This window comes from Osmerus mordax, chromosome 18 (genome assembly GCF_038355195.1).
Source record: "Osmerus mordax isolate fOsmMor3 chromosome 18, fOsmMor3.pri, whole genome shotgun sequence".
Classification (NCBI taxonomy): domain Eukaryota; kingdom Metazoa; phylum Chordata; class Actinopteri; order Osmeriformes; family Osmeridae; genus Osmerus; species Osmerus mordax.
The window spans coordinates 4,793,916-4,815,540 of NC_090067.1; the positions used below are offsets into that span (position 1 = coordinate 4,793,916).

Here is a 21,625-nt window from a genome sequence, read left to right on the forward strand (position 1 = left end):
TGCAGTGCAAATGTCAATGGGTGTGTGCAAACCTGCCTTGCAGGGTGTATGAGTCACAGGTCAGCACATTTAATTTTGCTTTTTTGATTAAACATGTTCGATTGAAGGGTTAAGGTGGGTCATGTCTTGGGTTTATTCCTCATTGTGTTCTCAATCTCTTACATCAACACTGCTGAACATGTACCAATACAGTGCAAAACATTTAAAGCAACTCTGTGTTGTCCATTTATTGTGTATACAAGTATTTACAGTTTTCAGGCACATAAGATTTGTCTCACTGTACATGCTTTATTACAGAACTATATGATATGGTGATTTACTGACATAATGAGGAGGTAAACTAGGCACTGCCAAGGTGTTTTGTGTGTCTGCCTTGTGCAATAAGTTTCCCTGTGGACTTGTTTGTGAGGTCCACAGTAGCAAATGCCAAGGTCCTGCCCTGCTTCAGCACTTGGGCGGTGATTAGCACATCCTCGCCAACCCTGGCAGCATTCATGTACCTGTCAAAATGTTGTTGCTTTTTGTTATCCTCAACACTGCTTTGCAATGCATGGTAACATACAGCAGGAAATATGGGTCGAATATAATAGAACCCCCATACACTCTGTGTAGACAAAATACTTTCGTAGTTAACATGTTCAACTTACGTTATGTTCATGTCAACGCTAACTCCCGGCGCTCCACGTTCTGTGTACATGATTGCGGTGGTGGAGATGACGTCGACCAGCGTGGCTGTCAGCCCCCCGTGAAGAGTCCCTCCTCGGTTTGTATGCTCCTCTTCTACCTTCATCTCGCAAACCACCTTGCCCGGAGTAGCTGACACAATGTCCACCTATGCGTGAAAAACAATGCTAGTTGAAGTGTGCATGACATTCGGAAAAGCCTTTTGATTCATGTGAAATGGTGTACTGCCCAGTCAGATGTAAACCAGCAAAAAAGTACCACAGCTCTTTACTGACTGAGCTAGCAAGCTGCAGTCAGTGTGCAGTATCAACATCTATCCACACATTATGTCGCTAAATAGTGAAGGGAACGTACCTTACTTAACACTCTATCAAACCCAGGACTATCAACCATAGCCCTCATAATTTGTTTTAACGAGTTCAAAGATAGGGAAACCATTGTTAGTGCCGAAAGTGTTCAATGTCAAGTTCAGTAAGTTGATTTCCTTTTGGCAAACGCTGTTCTGTTGTGTGTTCGTTCCGCGTACGTTCAATATGGTTCCACTTGACTTTATTTCGTCACACCGTAGGGCTGTTTATTTGTCTTTCTTTCAAAAAATTCAATTTTTATTCACCAAAGGACATAAAGTGTAACACCAAGTAAATAATAATGTAAAGACGTTTTTATAGAGTCTTCCAACCTTCGTTCCACCTGTTGTTTTAACGGACTGTTTTGGCAGGTACACTTCAAGCGAAAACCATTCTTTACCAATGATACTTTGCTGTGTCTAAGTGAACTACGAATTTAGTGATAAAGATGAGCTCTGTAACCGAGTCAGTCAAACCGTCGGTGGAAACTTCGGTGGAAGAAACCAGAACAGGTCTATGTGAGGAGTTTGCTTCAATCACAGGCTCAGATAGCGCTGTGGCTCAGTGTTATCTTGCTGAAAATGAATGGGAAATGGAGGTACATCTACTGTAGCTACCTCGTCAGATCTCTAGCAAGCTTGTTGACATTGTTGTTGTCATCAAATAGCCTACAGTATTTTTCAGTAAAGACGAATAATAAAGCAATACCCTAAAGCTTGCCAAACTGCTTCTTGCATTGCCTTTCAGAGAGCATTGAACTCGTTTTTTGAGGCTGACATGGAGGCTGTTTTTGAAGTGGCGGATTCCCCAGAATTGGACAGCAGCCCCAAAGTAAAGAGACAGAAGGTTGACAACACCAAAGCAGACTGGTAAGCATTGGATTCAATAATTTATTGTATAACATTCATATTGCATGGGGGCAGTATTGCAGCTTGTTATGCTATGACAAGCAAACTTATGCGTTTTAAAACGCATGCACCCAGCATCTCCTTGTAACATAGGCCTACCATGACAACCTTGCCTCTTAAATCGTGCAGCATTGACTTGACCGAAGAGGAACCTGCCTCTTCCAGCAGTAAGTCAACAGCAGCTAAAGTTGAACCCAAATCCCCCAGGGACCCGGGGCTAGACGGCAAACTGTCCCTGATCACCTGGAACGTAGATGGACTCGACACGGATAACTTGGGCGATCGAGCCAGAGGCTTGTGCTCATACCTGGCCCTGTAAGTGACACCGTTGGTTGCACATTACTGATCATGTCCAGCTTGGATCCACTAAATGTATCTGCTAGAACAAAATACATTAGTGTTTGGCATAACATCTATGTTGACTGGGTGCTCATGTCTGAGTAGATTGAGTTTTAGAATCCCACCTTTGACAGTGATAAAAACGTTGATTTGACTTCGGACTATTCCAGAATGACTTTCTCTTCTTCTTTTCCACAGATATACACCTGACGTGGTGTTGCTACAGGAGCTTATTCCACCATATGTTCAGTACTTGAAGAAACGGGCTGTCAGCTACACAATTATTGAAGGTAAGACAAGGAAAACGTAAGGACAACAATTATCTTTATTTAGAAGACCCCCTTGTATGCCTGTAACAAAGCAAAACATATAGACCGTAATAACCCCATCTATTTGTATACTGAATTCTAGGAGGTGAAGAAGGATACTTCACTGGTCTGATGCTAAAGAAGTCAACAGTCAAGCTCCTGAAGAGTGAGATTGTCGGTTACCCAAGCAGCCAGATGATGAGAAATCTCCTTATCGCTCAGGTTGGTCACTGCCAGAGTGAGGACTATATGGAATAGTCAAACAGAAATAGATTATTCTTAGTGTGTGTTTATGTGACAGATTGTTGGTTTTGTGTGACTTTGAACCTGAGGGTGACTGATTCGAGAAGTCAAGCTTGTATATCTATTTGAACAATTAACTGTTTCTACTAGAGCCCGACCGATATATCGGCGGGCCGATATTATCGTCCAATATTGGGCATTTTCAAACTATCGGTATCGGCATTTATAATGGCGGATAAATGAATATTAATGTTTTTTTTTTTAATTATTATTTAAAAATGTTAAGTTTCATATCTTAAGTTGTTATTTTTATACATTTTATTTATCAGAAACTGCATTAACATATTATTTTAGTGAGGAAATAATAACAGGAGTCAGATGGCTGAGCAGTTAGGGAATTGGCCTATTAATGATATCGGAATATCGGATTTTTAATCCGACATTCCGGATTAAAAAATATTTGTATTGGTATCGGCCTTAAAAATCCTTTATCGGTCGGGCTCTACTGCTAACTCTGACTAGGAAAGTGTCACTTACCTGAAACTTACTGTGGTTACTCATACTAGTCCCCTCAGTGTACAGTAAGAATCATTTGATGCTGGGATTTACAGAACAGACAATAGAGGGGGTGCATTTCATGGCAGGCTTGTTGTATTAATTCTTGCCATGAAATGCACCCCCTGATAACTCTGACTAGGAAAGTGTCACTTACCTGAAACTTACTGTGGTTACTCATACTAGTCCCCTCAGTGTACAGTAAAAATCATTTGATGCTGGGATATACAGAACAGACAATAGAGGGGGTGCATTTCATGGCAGGCTTGTTGTATTTATTCTTCACATGAAATGCACCCCCTGCTAACTCTGACTAGGAAAGTGTCACATGCCTGAAAATTACTGTGGTTACTCATACTAGTCCCCTCAGTGTACAGTAAGAATCATTTGATGCTGGGATATCCAGAACAGACAATAGAGGGGGTGCATTTCATGGCAGGCTTAATGCACCCCCTGCTAACTCTGACTAGAAAAGGGTCACATGCCTGAAAATGACTGTGGTTACTCATACTAGTCCCCTCAGTGTACAGTAAGAATCATTTGATGCTGGGATTTACAGAACAGACAATAGAGGGGGTGCATTTCATGGCAGGCTTGTTGTATTAATTCTTCCCATGAAATGCACCCCCTGCTAACTCTGACTAGGAAAGTGTCACTTGCCTGAAACTTACGGTGGTTACTCATACTAGTCCCTTCAGTGTACAGTAAAAATCATTTGATACTGGGATATACAGAACAGATAATACAGGGGGTGCATTTCATGGTAGGCTTAATGCACCCCCTGCTAACTCTGACTAGAAAAGGGTCACATGCCTGAAAATGACTGTGGTTACTCATACTAGTCCCCGCAGTGTACGGTAAGAATCATTTGATGCTGGGATATACAGAACAGACAATAGAGGGGTGCATTTCATGGCAGGCTTGTTGTATTCCTTCTTGCCATGAAATGCACCCCCTGCTGAATCTGACTAGGAAAGTGTCACTTGCCTGAAACTTACTGTGTTTACTCATACTAGTCCCCTCAGTGTACATTAAGAATCATTTGATGCTGGGATATACAGAACAGATAATACAGGGGGTGCATTTCATGGCAGGCTTGTTGTATTCCTTCTTGCCATGAAATGCACCCCCTGCTCACTCTGACTAGGAACGGGTCACATGCCTGAACATTACTATATACAGGGGATATACAGAACAAATAATACAGGGGGTGCATTTCATGGCAGGCTTGTTGTATTCCTTCTTGCCATGAAATGCACCCCCTGCTAACTAGAGCCCGACCGATATATCGGCGGGCCGATATTATCGGCCGATATTGGGCATTTTCCAAACTATCGGTATCGGCATTTATGATGGACGATAAATGAATATTAATGTTTTTTTTAAAGAAACTAAGAAAGAAATATGAAACTTTAAGTTTCATATCTTAAGTTTGTATTTTTATACATTTTATTTATCAGAAACTGCATTAACATATTATTTTAGTGAGGAAATAATAACAGGAGTCAGATGGCTGAGCAGTTAGGGGATCGGGCTATTAATCAGAAGGTTGCTGGTTCGATTTCTGGCCATGTCAAATGACGTTGTGTCCTTGGGAAGGCACTTAACCCTACTTGCCTCGGGGAATGTCCCTGTACTTAGTCGCTCTGGATAAGAACTTCTGCTAAAAGTGACTAAATGTAAATACAAATAACTACTTTTAGGGAAATCAGTTTGTTTTGTTACGCATTTCTGGATTTTTAAAATATTTATATCGGCCGATATCGGATTTTTAAATCACCAAGTATTTGTATCGGTATCGGCCTTAAAAATCCTTTATCGGTCGGGCTCTAGTTTCTACTAGGGAGACTTTGATAGTACTGTAACAAAGGGATGTATTCTTTAAAGAAATAGACAGTGAGATTGAGGTAGAGAAACTACAGTCTCACACGGTGAAAGATACTGGCAGGCACATGGCTGTGTGTGCGTGCATGTGCTCCCAATGGAGTCACTTGAGAACTTGATGCGAAACTGAGTGTTTTTTTGTTGTGTGTGGTGGGGAGTAGAGAGAGCAAAGAGCTTCTCTCCTAGTTTACACACTAGTTGAAACAATTCCGTACATGGATGAGTCCCCTTCTCATGAAACTATGTCACGATCCCTTGCCTGGGACAGGTTCGGTTTATGGGGCAGGAGCTTTGCTTGATGACGTCACACTTTGAGAGCTGTAAAGGCCAATCAGAGGAGCGTATGAAACAGCTGAAGGTGGTGCTGATGAGGATGAAAGAAGCCCCTGGTCACGTCACCGCCCTGTTCGGAGGGGACACTAACCTAAGAGACACGGAGGTACGTAAACACTCCTTTCAGACTTAAAGGGACTAAACCATCTTAATATCTTGAAATTGTTCTAGTTGGGCTTGATTTAGCTTACCTGGTGCAGTAGCTAACGAAGGTTAACCTGCACAGGATTGAGCTAGCTGCAACAGTATTACTGTATTTGGCCAATGAACAGGATTCCGAACAGGTGTTTCCGTAGAATCAAATGATAACAAACATAGAACTGACATGACAACCGATTGTCCACAGAGCCAGTCAAAGTAGCTACCTATTGTGGGTACATTTTTAGCTCTCTCCAAGGCCTTGTCCATGGCCCTCCCCCTGCCCGGGGCAGAACAACTTCCCCTTAGGCTTGTTATGCAGCCCCACACAGGAGAAGAGGAACCACTCTATTGGGCACTCATCAATACCACAGCAGTGTACCACAGCAGTGTGGTATTGATGATGATTGATGTGTGGTACCCCCCTCCGACAACACTTGTTCACACAGGCCGTATGCCGGCTCACTTCCTGCTCGGCCATTTCTGTCCCAGGTGGCGAAAGTGGGCGGCCTGCCCGCAGGCGTGTGTGACGTGTGGGAGCGCCTGGGCAAGCAGGAGCACTGCCGCTACACCTGGGACACCAAAGCCAACAGCAACAAGAGCGTGCCCTACGTCAGCCGCTGCCGCTTTGACCGCGTCTACCTGCGTCCGGCCAAGGAGGGCTCCCGCACCCCCCTGCTGGCTCCGGACCACATGGACCTTCTGGGCCAGGAGAAGCTGGACTGCGGCCGCTACACCAGTGACCACTGGGGCATCTACTGTAGTTTCACTGTCGGCCCGTCCTGAGAACCAGGGTTCGCCCCTCCCCCCTGTGTTGTGACAGGGTTTGAAGACGATAGCTTTGTTTTAATATCCAAAGGCATGTGCCTTCCAAGGTGGTATTTGTGATATCCTATGGCACAGTACTTTTGTTCTGTTATTTCCCATGAAAGTGCCTTTTAGAAGTAACCTTCAGGCAGACCCAGGAGGTGATTGTAAAGTATAATGACATCCATTTAAGACAATTGCTTCCTTGATCCCTCATTTAAGGCTAAACATTTCATAAACTGGCAAAAGGCTTAAGTGTAAGTATGTGCTCTGCTGTGGACAGATTGCGGAAACTTTAAATATTTGGTATATCACCGATAATTTCAATATGTTTAATGAATGAATGTAGCATCGAATGTGAAGTTTTTATATTGAGAGAATTTCAATAAATATGAATCCAATTTATTTAGTCATTTTTCGAATGATGTAAGCTACTGACTTAATTTGTTATAGTAAGGCAGATGGAACAGCAGGGTGTGTTGGCCCATTTTTGTTTCCAACAAATAGATCTACGCACATTTCAGATTCAAATCCACAGATTCTACACCTTCAAATCCACATAACCTGGAGCATAATTGGCATAATCGTAGCCTACTTACCCCTTTAGGTGTGGGTTAAAATGAACATAGTTGAGCCACCTTGGGGCATATGGGCTGGTCTGTTCTCAATTAAAGACAGTACAACAACCAGCATGTTGAAGCCATGTAGTGCAATTCATTTACAACATCAGACCACTAGAGTGCAGTATAGGTAAATAAACAGGATGGGTGCTCGTATTTGTATGGAAAGGTGATAGTGTCACATTGATCTTTAAATAGTATTTGACAAAGCCACTGTAATTTATAGTACTACAGGACATGCACTACAATCAGCAGACGCCAGCGTTTTGTTTCTTTGCAAGGTCAACGTCGCAAAACCACAGCAATTGTAAGCTTTACGGCAAGTGAAGTAGCGGTTGTCCTCAAACATAAAAGATTAGTAAATGCTGAATACAAATGCAATGTCATATTTATAGCTCATAGCTTCATTCAGATTCATAGCTTTTTTTAAGTATTAAAATGTTTTATACTGTACTTGACTTCGTAGCCCTTATGGATATTTGATGCTTGATGTTCATACAACATTTTTTCAGGATTTTGAAGTTCATATATTCTATGAAAAGATTTCTTTCAGACATGAATATGATTAAATCACAGAATATGATGTATAGGAATCAATTTTGCTCTCGTCCAAATTAGACACAGTATGTTGTAGGTTAAACTTTGCCTGGTGTTTCTATATTCAGAAGTTATATTGTATTTGCTTTAGAAGCTCTAGGATTTAGCAGGTCTATGGGATTAGGTGTGACTGGAAATAGCAGTTAATGCACGACAATGTCAGCACCAAGTCAATTTCTCTAACACACACACACGCACCAGCATCACATGAACACACACCCCAAAACACAAAAAGGATAATATTAATATTATATAATAAATTCCATGAAGTGACCCCCCAGTAAGCTGACATTTCGGGTCCTATCCCCGGCCAGCTTGTCAAGAAACCTCTCCCCGTGTTGTCCTTTTGGTGTCCCCCTCAGTGCTCTGAGACATTTGGGAGGGCCACTGAGTGCAAGACAGTCGGCTTTAACGCCCATTCCTCAGAGACAAGCTGACCTGCAGGGGAGGACATGGTTGTGACTGCCCCAGAGCAGACATCATAACAAGCCCCTGTCCCCTTTCAGACATGCACCTCTTCTCCAGAATGATGATTAACAGAGGAAGTCACTTTGATGCCAAGATTGAAGAAGGTCGTAAGCATTTCTTTAAACCCAAGCAGCAGAAGGTTAGAGATGGACAATCTTAGTAAAATAAGGTTTAGCGAAGCTTAGGTTTGGACATAACATGTATTGGAATTTCCTTCGAAAAAGAAGTTGGAGATTTGTATGTGTATGATGTATGTGTTGCACAAACAATTATGTTTAGAATAAAAGAAAAATGGCTTCTGTAAGGACAAAATAACCTTGCCAGAACCCTTAGAGAATTATGCAATAACACATTCAAAATAAAAGGTTTCAGGTGTATGGTATACCTTTCTCCTTTGCATTGCCATCCAGCCACTACTGAGGCAGAGGGGACGGATGGCTCGCCAGGTCTCTGGAAGATACAGATGGAGGCAACAGCTGTCTGAGGCAGGAGGACAGTCACGTGACTGTATCCAGCACACTTGAGTAAAAGCCTTCTGTCAGGACCTATCAACCTTTTACAGCCACGATACTGAATACGTTCAGGCTGCCACAGATGTGTTTTGAAGATTACCTTACTTTCCCTCATGTTTGTCTTTGCCAGCTGTTTCAGAGAGATGCCCTCGATCCCTGGCTCAAGAAAGCAAAACATGTATTTTAGTGTCATGCTCAGTCATTGCCACCAGTGCAACATAACCGTTTTTCTTAATGGCATCATGCAAGTCAGTGTCCTTGTCGATGTGAGCCCTTTCATTCCAAATAGTGCAGTGTGGGTAATGTTGTTGGCACAAAAGGGGCAGTAGAAGAGGGCCAGCCTGCCAATTGGAACTCTGCACCCAAACCATGTGAAGGAATGAGACAGATATTACCTAGGATTAGCATCAAGGCTCACCTTTACCCCGGCTGCTGTCCTTATGATTGGGAGGGGACTGGATATTTACCCTGTTTGTCTGCAGTTGTTCAAGTCCAAGCAGCACTTGTGTGTATTTATTAGTTTGTCTGGCGTGAAGAGACACACAGCCATTCTCAGGCCCCCAATTGAAGCTATTCTGTCTGCCACAAAAATGTTCGGAAACATACCCCCTGGTGTGCCACCATAACAAGCCACCGAGCCTACCCTTCCCCCAATGCTGAATTACCCCCTTAGATAGCTGTCAAAGACAAGGCAAGGGCATGCCTAAGTGTTGCCTGTGTTGCTCTGCTGCTCCATCCCACCACAACCGCATCCATCAGCACCCCAGTCAGAAATCGCTCCGACAAGCAGCGCCGGAAGCCCGCGTTAGAAGAAGAGCTGCAGTGTGAGAACGACTAGAGGACTGTCCTCGTGCGCACCGTCGCTACGAGCCAGCGGTAATCCAGCACAGCGTCTCCCAAGGAAAGAGCCATACTGTAGGCCTATATTGACTCGCAACAATATATTGAGTCATCTCAAGCCCCTGTTATATGGACGTAATTAATTTGACAATTGTATGTAGGCTGAGGTGTGTTCCTGATAACCAGCGTGACATTGCTGACCTGAGTGAGCTGTTATGAGGCTTTATATCTGTTTAAGGGATCGCAGCTGGTCAAAATGTTCCCTACAGATAACCGTAAAATCACCTGTTTCTATGGTTGACACTCCGTAAACAATGTTTGAGAGACAAGATGACTCGTTACATAATATCACTTGACCTCTGTAAATCACTGACCAGTGAATCAGCACAAGGTAAGGTTGCAAAAGATTACATCGAACTTTGAAGCCAGTTGCAATAGATAAATGAAACGTATTTTTGAATTAAACAAAAAACACATATATTTAAGAAAGTGACAGCTTTTTATTTCCTCGTTTCATAAATAACACTGGACAAGCATAGTACAGCGATAAATATCAATTAATACACTGTAAAATTCTCTGTATTACAAAATACAGTATATGTAATGCACTTGATACAGGTGGGGGAAGTGTTTCATAGTACCAGTCGGCTCTTGATCTGACATTTAACTTGTACTTTTATCAAAGGAGCAGTTAAGAGATCTCAGATTCAAGGGCTTTGCAGGGTGTCTGTGAAAGACTTCCCATAGAAATCTGTAGTTGCATAACTATGTCTATGTTAGAGTCAACCTATGAAGGACCAAAGCTAATATTAAAAAAAGATCTCTAAAGCAACACCATGATGGCAAATCATGGTCTAAAATCCTTTTTTTTCTCTTTTTTTTTGCATTAGACTTGGCAGAGTAGTTCGTTACTGCCTCGTCCACGTTTTATTTGAATAGGCCTCAATATGTTAAATAGCCTAATAATGTAAAAATATTCATAAACCAAACAGTCTGCTATAGTCGATTGGTGACAAAAAGCAAGAGTTTGTTTATGAGAATGGTTGCTTGACAGTTTGCTGATGGTTAGTGAACAATCTAATCTACTACCAAGTCATAGGCAGCATTTAAGTGTCCATACATGTCAGATAGGCAGCACGAGGTGACAGGCAGGTTGTTGTTGCACAAGCCTGGGAATGTCAGGACACATCTTCTACAAGAACAAGTGCCGGGGTGAAAATGAACTTGATTCAAATTGAAGTTGTAGTCATCTGGGAGCTGAAAAATGGGGAATTATCAACTCAAATATTATTTCTATTAATTTAAAAAGTGGAGGAAATCACTCTTTGAATTGTATCGAATTGATCACTGACTTTGGTTCATAGAACAATAAAAATCTAATAAAAAAAGATTGCTCGCTTTTACGTTATTGCAAAATTCTGACATACAAAGTAATTTCACCGGTTTTGAGTGAACTAACAGCAAGGGAATGTGTTTGACGTACATGTTGACTGTCTGTGCTGTTGTCTTAAGAACAGAGTAGGGAAATAACAGTATGGGGAAAAGATTGTGGCCATCAATAAGAATAAAAATTAGGATTTGGAGATAGAGAAAAAACAGGAGCCCTTTTCAATATTCCCTCAATCAAACCTTTCAGTTTGAGGAGCAGCAACACGATAGAATACAAAATATATTTTATACACACCATGATCTCATTCATTCATTTGTGTCCATATCCTGTTTGATTGTCAGACACCATTTCCAAGAAAGCCTTCACCTAAATGAACCAATCCTTACCCAGTTTTACATTTCAATATAAAAAATATTGTTTGTCAACTGTGCAAATAAATCTATGGATAATCTATAGTTGTGTCCGAAAGGATTTCCAAATCAAACCTGACGTGGAAATAATAGTCATATGTAGATAATTACATAGTAATAACTAAGTAGTAAGTCACGTGTACCCTTAACTCAAAAGGGGTTAATAAGCATTATGGCACGTAGAAAATTAACAGTTTTGTCACATCACCAGGCTTTAGTATTCATAATGTGAGGAGAACATTTTATATATCTCCGTTGTGTGCATGGAGGAAAAAATATTTGTGTTTGGTTACAGCATTGAAATTGACAATCATGCCGTTCATTGTATAGTTGTATTGCACAGCAGAATGAATGAAAACAAACAAAAAGTTCCAACTTTCAAAATTAAAATCTAATTAGCCTAAAACTAAACAGCTGAAATAAAATTAGCTTCCCTCCAATTAAATAACTTTTCTAAAGACCAGAAATGGCTGCCATTTTCACTTCTGTAGGAATCCTATTGCCAAAGAGGAGAAGAGACTGGTTATGCTAACCCTAGAGTGAATCATACTGCACTCAGTTTTCCCGGCAGAACATTCAAAAATGTCCCACTGAGAAACTTGCACTCCTGTCCATCTGTTCCTAGATCAGCGCAGCATTATTGCTGAAACAATCCTGGACAGACGTGTCTGAGGGGATCTTAGCCAGCAGAACTCGCTTGGTTAGAACGCTTACAAAGACATTTCTCCCTCTCCTTTTTTTCCTGTCTATCCTAGTAATAAGACACTTTAAAACATAAAAGAGAATTCAACTAAACTGCAAAATAGAAACCCCAATTTTATAATACCTTTTCTTCCATTTTACAAATCAGAAATTGATTTTAAATTACTTAGAAAATGTATCGAAAATAATAGCAAATGAGGAAAAACAAGAAATCGCTGGAATATGCACAGCACATAAGTAGGCATTAGTAAAAATGACATCTCCTTGGTACATTTGTAAAAATATCTAGGTTACACATTCATATTATTAGCAGGCAGCAGTTATGCCTATTTTTGTAATTACATACTCAACTGAGGCCTATTTAACTTATGACCATCTGCATAACGACCCTTGTAACAGAGCCGGATGAGTCCAGTTTCAAGGAGAGGGGGAAAAAACAACAACCAAAAAAAACAAACGTATGTCCTTTGACACCATTAAGTCATCGCTCATAGGATACCAGTTTGTTGATGAACCATGGTCCCGCTCTTTAAAAGAGAGTATCCACAGAACTCAGCCTGGATATTGGCTGTGATGGAGGGGAAGGTGCCATGGAGGGCAAATGGTGAAGAAAACACACCATCTACCTGGTTTACAAACAACTTCTCCAGTCCTCTGTCGTAAACCGGCCAGATCCACACAACCACCCATCTTGGTAGGATCACACACCCTAATGGAACGTAGTACGACCTCGCTACCCGTCGATGACATGAGAGGGGGAGGGGTGTGTGTGTAACACTTTAGTTTCGCCCCCCACAATGCCTGTTCAGCAATCAGACCACGTTGACCCCGCCCCCTGCCGAGGCCCTCTTGCTGCAGTAGGTGAAGCCGCTGTGATTGGTGGAGCTGCCGTTCATGTGGGACGTCTTCAACTCCATCTGGCAGGCGGCGATGGCGGCATTGAGCTCCACCTGTGCGCGGTGGACCACGTAGAACATCAACCCGATGCTGATGATGATCTGGAGGAGAGAGATGAGTGAATCTGGTTACATGTCCTCACAGTTAAAGCTTAGCTTCTTTTCTAAACTATTCAAATCACTAATCAAAGTGATTGACATGTATTGGCTGCTATCAAGATGTGAAGTTTAATTCGGCAAATATGACAAAAACTGCTTCTCAACAACATTGCTTACACCATCTTTAACAAGCATAGATTCTATCACTCAATCAAAAGAGAGCAGAATAAAAAATATATATATATATATATATATATATATATATATATATTTAGCTACGGCTTATTAAAGTATGGGGGCAGGAGAAAGTATTGGACAGTACTGTACATGGTGTACACTATTGGGCTGGGGGAATAGAAGAAGAAAAACAGGTGGAGACTGTTCAGGAAGGAGGGTGTGGCCACTGACAAAGTCCATTGTTTCCTATAAGCAAATGATTTGAACAGGACTCGAGTCCGTTTTGCGTTGAAATGACAATTGTCCGTCAAGTTGATTACGTAGATCAAACACATTGTTTGGGGAGTAACCTAGGTGAACAAACTACAGCACTGTTTCACTATGTTTACAGAGCTAGCCAGCTAAAAGCCAGCTGGTCCAGTTCTGTCACATTTGGATCACTGAACACTTCCAAATTGCACAGACTTGAACAGGTGTAAATATCTGTAGGTGTGCCAGATTCCTGGCTTTGCCACCTCCTATGAAGACCGGACCGCAACCGTGGTGCCCTTGAACGAGGCATCTAGCTCAACCTTTCCAGTGCTCCAGGGAGAGCCTCTCTACAGATGAAATCTGTGCTGTTTAAAGCCTGTCATTTGTGTGTGCGCGCTCTATGTCTTAGAGTGGATGAGAGATGGGGGAGACGTCCGAATTTGGTGAAGTATATTTGACAGCGTCATTCTTCAGATTGCCCTGCATACGACTGAAGTTTTGGGTTCACTCGGTTTACGCGGGACAACAACAGTGCTGTTGGAACAAATTCGGTTGGAACGTTCTAGAAATCATATGGCGTGCATTAATTAATGGGCAGAGCAAGAAAGCTGTTCAATTTTGGATCCACCTCCATTTAAGGCAACAAAGAAACCCTCGAACACAAAGCCATTCTGGAGAGCTGAGCCCACAAAAACACTAGGCTGCCTGTTTGTGACAAACTAAGCATTTAGGCTACCATTCAATTGTAAACACACTAGAGACCTGAAGCCAATTAAATGTATATTGGGCCCTAAATAGACAGTACATTGGCAGATTAATAAAATGAATAGCTCAAAAGATTGTTGCCTGTCATTACCTAAGACACAAAGTGATGAAACACACAGATACCCATCTAAAGCTAACTTCTAACGATCAGATTACGTGCCCAGTGCAGTATTTTTTGCTATTTTAGCGTTTGGGAAGAGAGCTGAAATTCCTTTCGCAAAGCTGAAAATACTGAAAGAGTATTTTTTCCTCATGTTGACACCAACTCAGATGTGCACGATGAGCTTAATGAATCCCAGCAACGGAAGAAAACCTGACAGGACACCAAAGAAATCCCAACCGTAGCTTAACTCTTTCTCTAGTTTCTCACCCTTTCAAAACGAACAAAAAAGGTGGCTTATTTTTCTCTCTTCTCAAATCAAATCTACAGATAATGTCTTTTTTTAAACCCAGAATCCCGCTCACCTGCAGGCTGAAGACGAAGTATCCGCTGATGCTCTGCTCCGCGATGACGTCCTCCATGGTGCGCAGGGTGGTGCCAAGGTAGGAGTTGAGCAGCTGGGTGGGCAGCAGGCCCACGGAAGAGACCACCAGGTAGTTTGGCAAGGACACGTCTGTGATCTGGTGCACAGAAAGCACATCGTGTGTAAACACGCACGTCTGTGGCGTTTGGCTGTCCACCTGAGAACTAGCACGCCTGGGAGAGTAACGCAGGATTTAAGGCTAGATGTTTTTAAGGTATGTCTGCTGTGTTGGGAAAGATGTAGTGAAGAGAAACAGGGTATGTAAGGGAGAGATACGGGAGGACATGCAGGAATTGGCATGGGCTGGATTTCAACCTGGGCCCGTGGTAAGGCCTTAGCCTACATGGTACGCACACTTGACTGATCCACCAGGGTGCCCACAGACGTGGGTTTTACTGTAAAATGTGAATATACAATTATATGTCAATGTGTGTAGTAGTTGTTTGACACACCAACAATGATTACTTGATTCTATTTGGTTACTTACTAAACAGAGGTTTGAGTAAATGACAATTATGAGCCACTTCACTATCCATTCTCTGGATGGACCTGGTTCTTTCTCTATACTTGACAAAATCCTAAATATAAACTTGGTATTGGGCCTCAAGCACCCTTGAACATCCTGGAAGTGTGTGTGTGTTGACATGACCTTGGCACTGAATATATTATCGCTGTAGCTAGCCTAGCAGGTGAACGGCTAGGCGACAAGAGGGCACATGCCCGTTGAAGTAACCAAACCTACACTAACTGGGAAACATTCATTTCAGATACGATAACCATGAAGAATTCACCAACTAGCCACATTTTTTATGTATCGCTCTCTCCTCCATCTCTTTTTCCTTCCACCTCATCTCTCTTCTCCCCCCCCCCCCTCCCTCCTCTCTCTCTTCTGGCTCTAAAAGCTTGCATGCTCAGTAGTCTTTTTCAGAGAGGCATTCACAGCTGTCCCGGCTCTGACCGAGGCTGGAGCTGGGTGAGGGGAGAGGCTGGGTGAGGCGAGGGTCTAGGTGGTATAGTTCACCTATTTAGAAAATAACTCTGAATCCATGGGTTATACAAACCAGCAGATCAAAATAAGGCACCCAATCAATGTTTAATATACCGTTAGGGCATAGGCAAATGTATCTTGTGGGGTAGCAAAATTGACTGAGGAAATACCCACAATATTCCCAACAGAAGAGACACGTATAGCCTAGGCCTACTCGCTTTGCAGAAACTGAGACGGGAAATTTTTGGGGAACAGGAAATACGTGTATAAGCACAGGTAGCCTGACTGACTGAGGAAGTTTGTTCCACGGTGACATGATAGGCTAAGCAAACCATTCCTCCCCCAGTCAGTAGGACTATAATTCAGCTGATGAATTCACCTTCCTTTATCGCCTCATTATCTACGGAAGATGGATGAGGCTTGGTAGGAGGATGCAGACGTGTAATCATGTAATGCGATACACAGCATGGGACCTGAATATGTGCTTCACTCTCATCCTGGGCCCAGTTTTTATTTTTTGCTAGCCATGCAGTCTATGGCGTTTTAGATTACCGTAGCAGTATTATCCGCTTCAGCAAAAAAGTGCACAGGGGGGCACATTGGAAATGTAGCCTCGTCTACAGAAAGCTCTCACCAAGGGTAGAGGCGCCACAGGGAGAATTCCATCGTAACCTCGCACCTGAGTGCATCCTAATACAATCCCCACCTATGATTGGGTTTCAGCCAACAGAAGACAGACACAAGCTTCTGGGTAGGGAGCATTGTGATGGCTAATCGAGGAAGAATCTGGGAGTGGCCAAGGTTTCTGGCTCCTTTGGGCTTGGAGACGAAACTGAAGCGTTGCAGGGTTTCTCCTCATGAACGTGTTTCGGGAAGGCAGTATCCTCGTGCGGCCTGGCCTCTGACTCGTCTTCTCTAGCCTAAAATAGAGTTAAACTGCGGGTAGGCTGGCTACAGCAACGCTGGTTGTAGTTAGGCAAGCTACTCGAGGAACCTTGCAGATATGGTTTTGGCTAGCGGCTGTGACATATTTAAATCATTCAACAGATGTTTTGAGTTCTATGTGAAGGGAGGAGGGGGTACTAATCTGCCACCTTAGGTATGCCTTGCTAACAAGTTACTCACCACATAAACCCCTATCCATCAGGCCTAGTAACCTTAACCCATCAAATTGCCTGACAGGACTGACCAGTCGTCGGTAGCGTACAGTACTCTTGCTTCCCGCTAGGGAAGCTCCAACCCGCCCTTGAATTTGACTGGCATAAAGAGCAGGTCTAAAGAGTTGCTGGTGTGTGAAATTCTACCGTTGAACAGGGAGCTTTGCTATGTGCCTCATGCTCAGGGCTCAACGTAGGACCCATGGCTGAAGTAGGGCTTGTCAAACTCAAAAAGGAGAACGTGCTAATCAGTCACCCAGGATCAAGAGGATCTGCCAAGTATAGTTTTAACCCTACTGCTGCCTTCGGGTCACATGACCCAAAGGTTCATAACGAACCATTGTTGTGTTTACCCAATACAAAAACAAATAAAAATAATTGTATTTTAACCTTTGCAATGTGGGGGGTCTGAGACAGCCCGATGGTTAAAAGAAAATGCTTCACTTTGTTTTTGTATGCGGTAAAGTTGTCGCAATACGATGGTGGGTCACAATGACTGATGGGTCAGAATGACCCAAAGATAACACAAGGGTTAAGAGAGAAACTTGGCTGAAATTAAACCATAACTACTGCTAAATGACTAAATGTAAATAACAAAATACTGCTTTCTTTTCTTGTGCATGTGACGTATTCTGTTTTATAATGTGGACCATTGGGCTTTTCTATACATAAAAATATAAATAATGCTATTTCTTGTATTATTGTTATTGATGATAATTTATTTTAAAATGAATAATATAAACACAGATTATTAGGTGGTGACCATAGTAAGCATGTTTGTGGAGATTGAATTCCTTAAGTGGAATGGGTACTATGTCCCAACCTTGGTGTTGATAGATATGACGTCACTGGTACAAAATGTACAGCATTAACCCACCTAGCTATTGCAAATATTTTTGTTGGGCCTCGCAATCATTATGATGTCACATACTATTCAAACCTGTTCACCGTGCTTGTCATGTGCTACAGATGAATTGAGAGAATGTCCTAACACTTCAGGTGGTACGTGTGTACAAAACATAGCTGGAAGGCTTTGCAACACTCGTCACTATCTAAGAGATGGCTTATGGAATTTCTATTATAGGCTACTTGTGAATGAAGGGAATTGTGCCAATCCAACTTTTTTTCCATACATTGTCCAATTCAGAAGATACATTAATAATGCACCAGGTCGGGAAAGTGCAACTAATTTGAGTAATGTGAAAAAGGTACCCTACAGGTTACATCATAGCCTATATGGCCCCTGTGGAGAAACGTTAAGACTAAATGCTGGTCTCATACAGGGGATACGAGACCACGAATGTTTGATTATTTTCATTAGTACTTTTAATTTATGGAAATAGCCTACTCACCGAAAAAACTGCATTTTGGAGGCCGAATGGTATCGGCGTGAGTCTTGCTAAGGCCACAACTTTTAGTCCACTTCCACCCTCCACAACTCGTATGACGGCGCTGAGTTGCTCACTGTTCCCGACCTTGTTCAGCACCCAGTCAGTCAATAGTCGCTTGCACACAAGGTGCGCCACGAAGGTCCCAATCAAAACTCCCACCATAACTAGTCCCATACCAAGTACGAAGCCATAGAGGTAGCCCGCTGCCACGTTGAGAACAATATACCCCCATCCGCAAGGGAACGAAACGATAATCAAGCCAACTATGAACAGCAAGGCTCCGACAAAACTGTCCAAACTTTCGACCCATAGGAGAAGATCCTTGAGGTATTGGCGCACGAGAGCCACGGAAGAGAAGCACACAGCAGTCAAAATGCATGCCAGCAGGGCGCTCTTGAAACAGCAGGTAGTAATACAACACGGGTGTCTGAAGTCACCGGTAAATGAAACCCCTGTGTCGCTGATTTCTGTGACCGGGTCAGGTTTTCCGATGGCGCCTCTCTCATCGAAGGCGTTGCATATCAATATGTCTATTTTGTCGCAATCATCTGTGGATGTCCTCTGCAACCAACGGTTGAGTTGAATCTGCCCTTTACCCGCGGCATGTTTCAGGATCTTAACAAAGTGCTGCAGGGTCGTGGACCCCGACGTCCACATGATGGCCCAGGATAATCGATCCAAGGCGACAGCGCCGCTCAGATATATGTTGCGTGAGTGTCCCTGGACGCGAAGGTGAGACTTCTGATTCAAACCCGCCCGTTTTCCAAAGAGACTTAAACTTACAATAACAGCAATGGGCCTACTAGTCAAATGTTTATGAACAGGTTAGGCTATTGATGGCTATTTATTGACACCCATAGCCCCCAGAAAACAGAGGACGCCTGTTGCAGTCGACTACGTATCAGAAATAAGCCCCACTCTTCTCTTGTGTAGTTAGCAAGCCCAATAGTTTGTCCGACATCTAGTTAATATAAATGTATCTGAGTTACAATAATTGTAAAGCATGTCAATCAAATCACTTGTAACGGGGCTGTATTTTAGACACATGCCCTCTCGCAGTTGTCAACACAAAATTTGGAAAACGGACAAATCAATCATTCAACAAACTATTAATCGAGTTGAAATGCAGGAACCCATTTGAAGACAGCGATTGCACACGTCGGTTATCCGTGCAAGACTTGAACTTTTGATACTCCCCAGTCCTATTTTGCATAAATCATTGCCAGCAGTTCTTCAGCTAGCTAGCCAGTCTTCCGTTTGCTGCTGAAAGTAGCTTTCCATTTTAACGTTCGAGACACTGAAATTGACCTTCTTGTACGCTTCCCCGGGCAAAGTGACAGCAAGAGTGACAAAGTCGTTGACAGAGCCAGCTTGTTTTGAAGCCGATTGTGTCTATATTCGCGCACCCGTAGTAGTAACTGCTGTTGACGCTAATGCTATTCATACCGACCACTGTTTGTCTCCCAGAATTCCAAGTACCCATGTGACCTTAACTGTTCCCGACCAATCACTAGGGCCGATGTGCATCGCGAGAAAGGCAAGTTTTATTCCAGAGGTTTGTTTTTTGCATTCACATCTAAACCTCTGGACTGTAATGCATTTTGATCCAACAGCACACACGTGTTCTGTATGTCATTGATGTAATGGAAATTACTATCCAACTATGCATTCATGAATCCATTTGTTTAAAAGGTTATTTCATTAGGCCTATGTTACATGATCTCCTATCAATGTTTTTATATATGTTGTCATTTTCTGTAAGTTACTTTCTGATAGCATCAGCAATAATGCAATAAAGTAACTGTAGCTAGGGGTTGTGTCTTCATGTTTTATAAAACCGTGATCTTGGTGTTCCACAGTTCTTGGAAAAATGCAACATCACAGTACACAGGATGAACATGATCTTGTGAAGTGATAACGGATCAAGTTTTTGTTGAGTACATGTGACACCAAGAGGATGAAACTAAACTGGGTTCCAGGGACGTTGATAAGGGTTTGAAAACAAGTCAAGAATCATGCTGATACTGCAGTACTATCTATGCTCTCATAGTCCACCAGCATTAGCTAACAAGAACTATATCTAAAGTGAAAATGAGAAAAACTGTTGACTGTTATGTGATGTTTTTTTTCTTCAATACCCACTTCCTCTTTCAGTGTATGGTGTAGCTACTGTTTATCTTATCATCTTAAGGCACATTTAGACAGTATTTTGTGTATTTTTTCATTTATGTAAATCAAATTTTATCAAACTAAGTAATAGTCTGATTAAATGTAATGTAAGTATATAAATTGACAGACTGTGAAACAATTAGCCTGTAGAACTGATATCTGGCCGTGTTACTTTAAAGCCCCACAAGAGGTAGCTGTTGGACAGTATTAAGTTGCTTGTCTCAGCCCAAGAAATAAGAAACTGTTTCAATTACATTTGAAAAGCCACAGCAAGCACTGAGAGGATAGTTTATTCTTGTGATGGTAGTTGTTTGTCTGAAGCAGATATTCTTTATAAAATATTCCAATGTAACTGCTGCTTAGTATAGGTGACCAAGGCATAAACCTATACTTCTGTGTTCTCAAAGTCTGGAACACAATCAGTGGAGATTCAGTCAACATGGTTTTCTAATTAAAAATCCACTTTAGAGCAAAAAAACTCTTATTTTTCTTAAGTGTACGAGTAGCTTTATTCCTCAAAACACAACCTGGCCTTGACAGCCTTGACAAGAACATGGGTTCCCAGCCAACACCAGACATCCAGATTACCATACTGGTGAATGTTGAAGATCACGCAAGAACTGTCTCTACAGTGTCTCTACAGAATGGGTAGTTCATTGGTAGAACATTTGACTGCAAATCAAGAGGTTGCGGTCCGAATCCCTGCAATACTGTACTTTGGACAAAAGCACGAGGCCTATTGTTATGTTAGACTATTAGTCTGACAGTCGTTGCTCATCAGGATCTGAAGCAGACACAGGTTACAGGCACATGTAGAACATAAACATAAACATTATCACAGAAAACATTGTCAAATGTGTGATTTGACAGTGAGAGACTTTCTTTTCGTTTTGTAGCTGTAATACTGTATTTCTTCATTACTAAAAACAAAACAAAAAAACAAATCTAACCTGTTAAATAAAATGATTTCACCAAACAAAATCACAAAAATTCCGGAAGAAGTTACAGATGTTATTGATAGGGAGTAAGGTGGCTGAGCGGTTAGGGAATCTCGCTAGTAGTCTGAAGGTTGCCAGTTCGATTCCAGGCTGTGTCAAATGATATTGTGTCCTTGGGCAAGGC

The 21,625-nt window shown here is 42.2% G+C and overlaps 3 protein-coding genes across 3 annotated transcripts; 1 reads left to right on the forward strand and 2 right to left on the reverse strand.

The window, feature by feature from the left end:
• Positions 1 to 197: 197 nt before the first annotated feature.
• Positions 198 to 1,174, reverse strand: acot13 (acyl-CoA thioesterase 13). The gene is made up of 3 exons (XM_067255412.1): positions 1,039 to 1,174; positions 648 to 832; positions 198 to 500 (listed from the first exon to the last, which is right to left on the reverse strand). Exons 1-3 carry the CDS (start codon positions 1,120 to 1,122, stop codon positions 341 to 343), a joined length of 429 nt encoding a protein of 142 aa, XP_067111513.1. The 5' UTR covers positions 1,123 to 1,174; the 3' UTR covers positions 198 to 340.
• Positions 1,175 to 1,458: 284 nt separating this feature from the next.
• tdp2b (tyrosyl-DNA phosphodiesterase 2b) lies at positions 1,459 to 6,939 on the forward strand. The gene is made up of 7 exons (XM_067256041.1): positions 1,459 to 1,629; positions 1,779 to 1,900; positions 2,069 to 2,254; positions 2,477 to 2,568; positions 2,690 to 2,808; positions 5,537 to 5,707; positions 6,232 to 6,939. The coding sequence occupies exons 1-7, from the start codon at positions 1,480 to 1,482 to the stop codon at positions 6,523 to 6,525; spliced, it is 1,134 nt and encodes a 377-aa protein (XP_067112142.1). The 5' UTR covers positions 1,459 to 1,479; the 3' UTR covers positions 6,526 to 6,939.
• A 3,141-nt stretch (positions 6,940 to 10,080) lies between these two features.
• Positions 10,081 to 19,769, reverse strand: tmem64 (transmembrane protein 64). Its single transcript, XM_067256521.1, has 3 exons — positions 18,296 to 19,769; positions 14,740 to 14,895; positions 10,081 to 13,083 (listed from the first exon to the last, which is right to left on the reverse strand). Exons 1-3 carry the CDS (start codon positions 18,989 to 18,991, stop codon positions 12,898 to 12,900), a joined length of 1,038 nt encoding a protein of 345 aa, XP_067112622.1. The 5' UTR covers positions 18,992 to 19,769; the 3' UTR covers positions 10,081 to 12,897.
• Between the last annotated feature and the right edge of the window lie 1,856 nt (positions 19,770 to 21,625).

Excerpts from the sequence above, each read along its gene's own strand:
- acot13 (XM_067255412.1), bottom strand. The coding sequence starts at position 1,122 with ATGGTTTCCCTATCTTTGAACTCGTTAAAACAAATTATGAGGGCTATG. Across the intron at positions 833-1,038 it reads TTGATAGAGTGTTAAGTAAG|GTGGACATTGTGTCAGCTAC; the intron begins GTACGTTCCCTT and ends TTTCACGCATAG. Across the intron at positions 501-647 it reads AGCGTTGACATGAACATAAC|GTACATGAATGCTGCCAGGG; the intron begins GTAAGTTGAACA and ends ACATTTTGACAG.
- tmem64 (XM_067256521.1), bottom strand. The coding sequence starts at position 18,991 with ATGTGGACGTCGGGGTCCACGACCCTGCAGCACTTTGTTAAGATCCTG. Across the intron at positions 14,896-18,295 it reads TCCAAAATGCAGTTTTTTCG|ATCACAGACGTGTCCTTGCC; the intron begins GTGAGTAGGCTA and ends TCTGTGCACCAG. Across the intron at positions 13,084-14,739 it reads ACTTCGTCTTCAGCCTGCAG|ATCATCATCAGCATCGGGTT; the intron begins GTGAGCGGGATT and ends TCTCTCCTCCAG.
- tdp2b (XM_067256041.1), top strand. The coding sequence starts at position 1,480 with ATGAGCTCTGTAACCGAGTCAGTCAAACCGTCGGTGGAAACTTCGGTG. Across the intron at positions 2,569-2,689 it reads CAGCTACACAATTATTGAAG|GAGGTGAAGAAGGATACTTC; the intron begins GTAAGACAAGGA and ends ACTGAATTCTAG. Across the intron at positions 5,708-6,231 it reads CTAACCTAAGAGACACGGAG|GTGGCGAAAGTGGGCGGCCT; the intron begins GTACGTAAACAC and ends TTTCTGTCCCAG.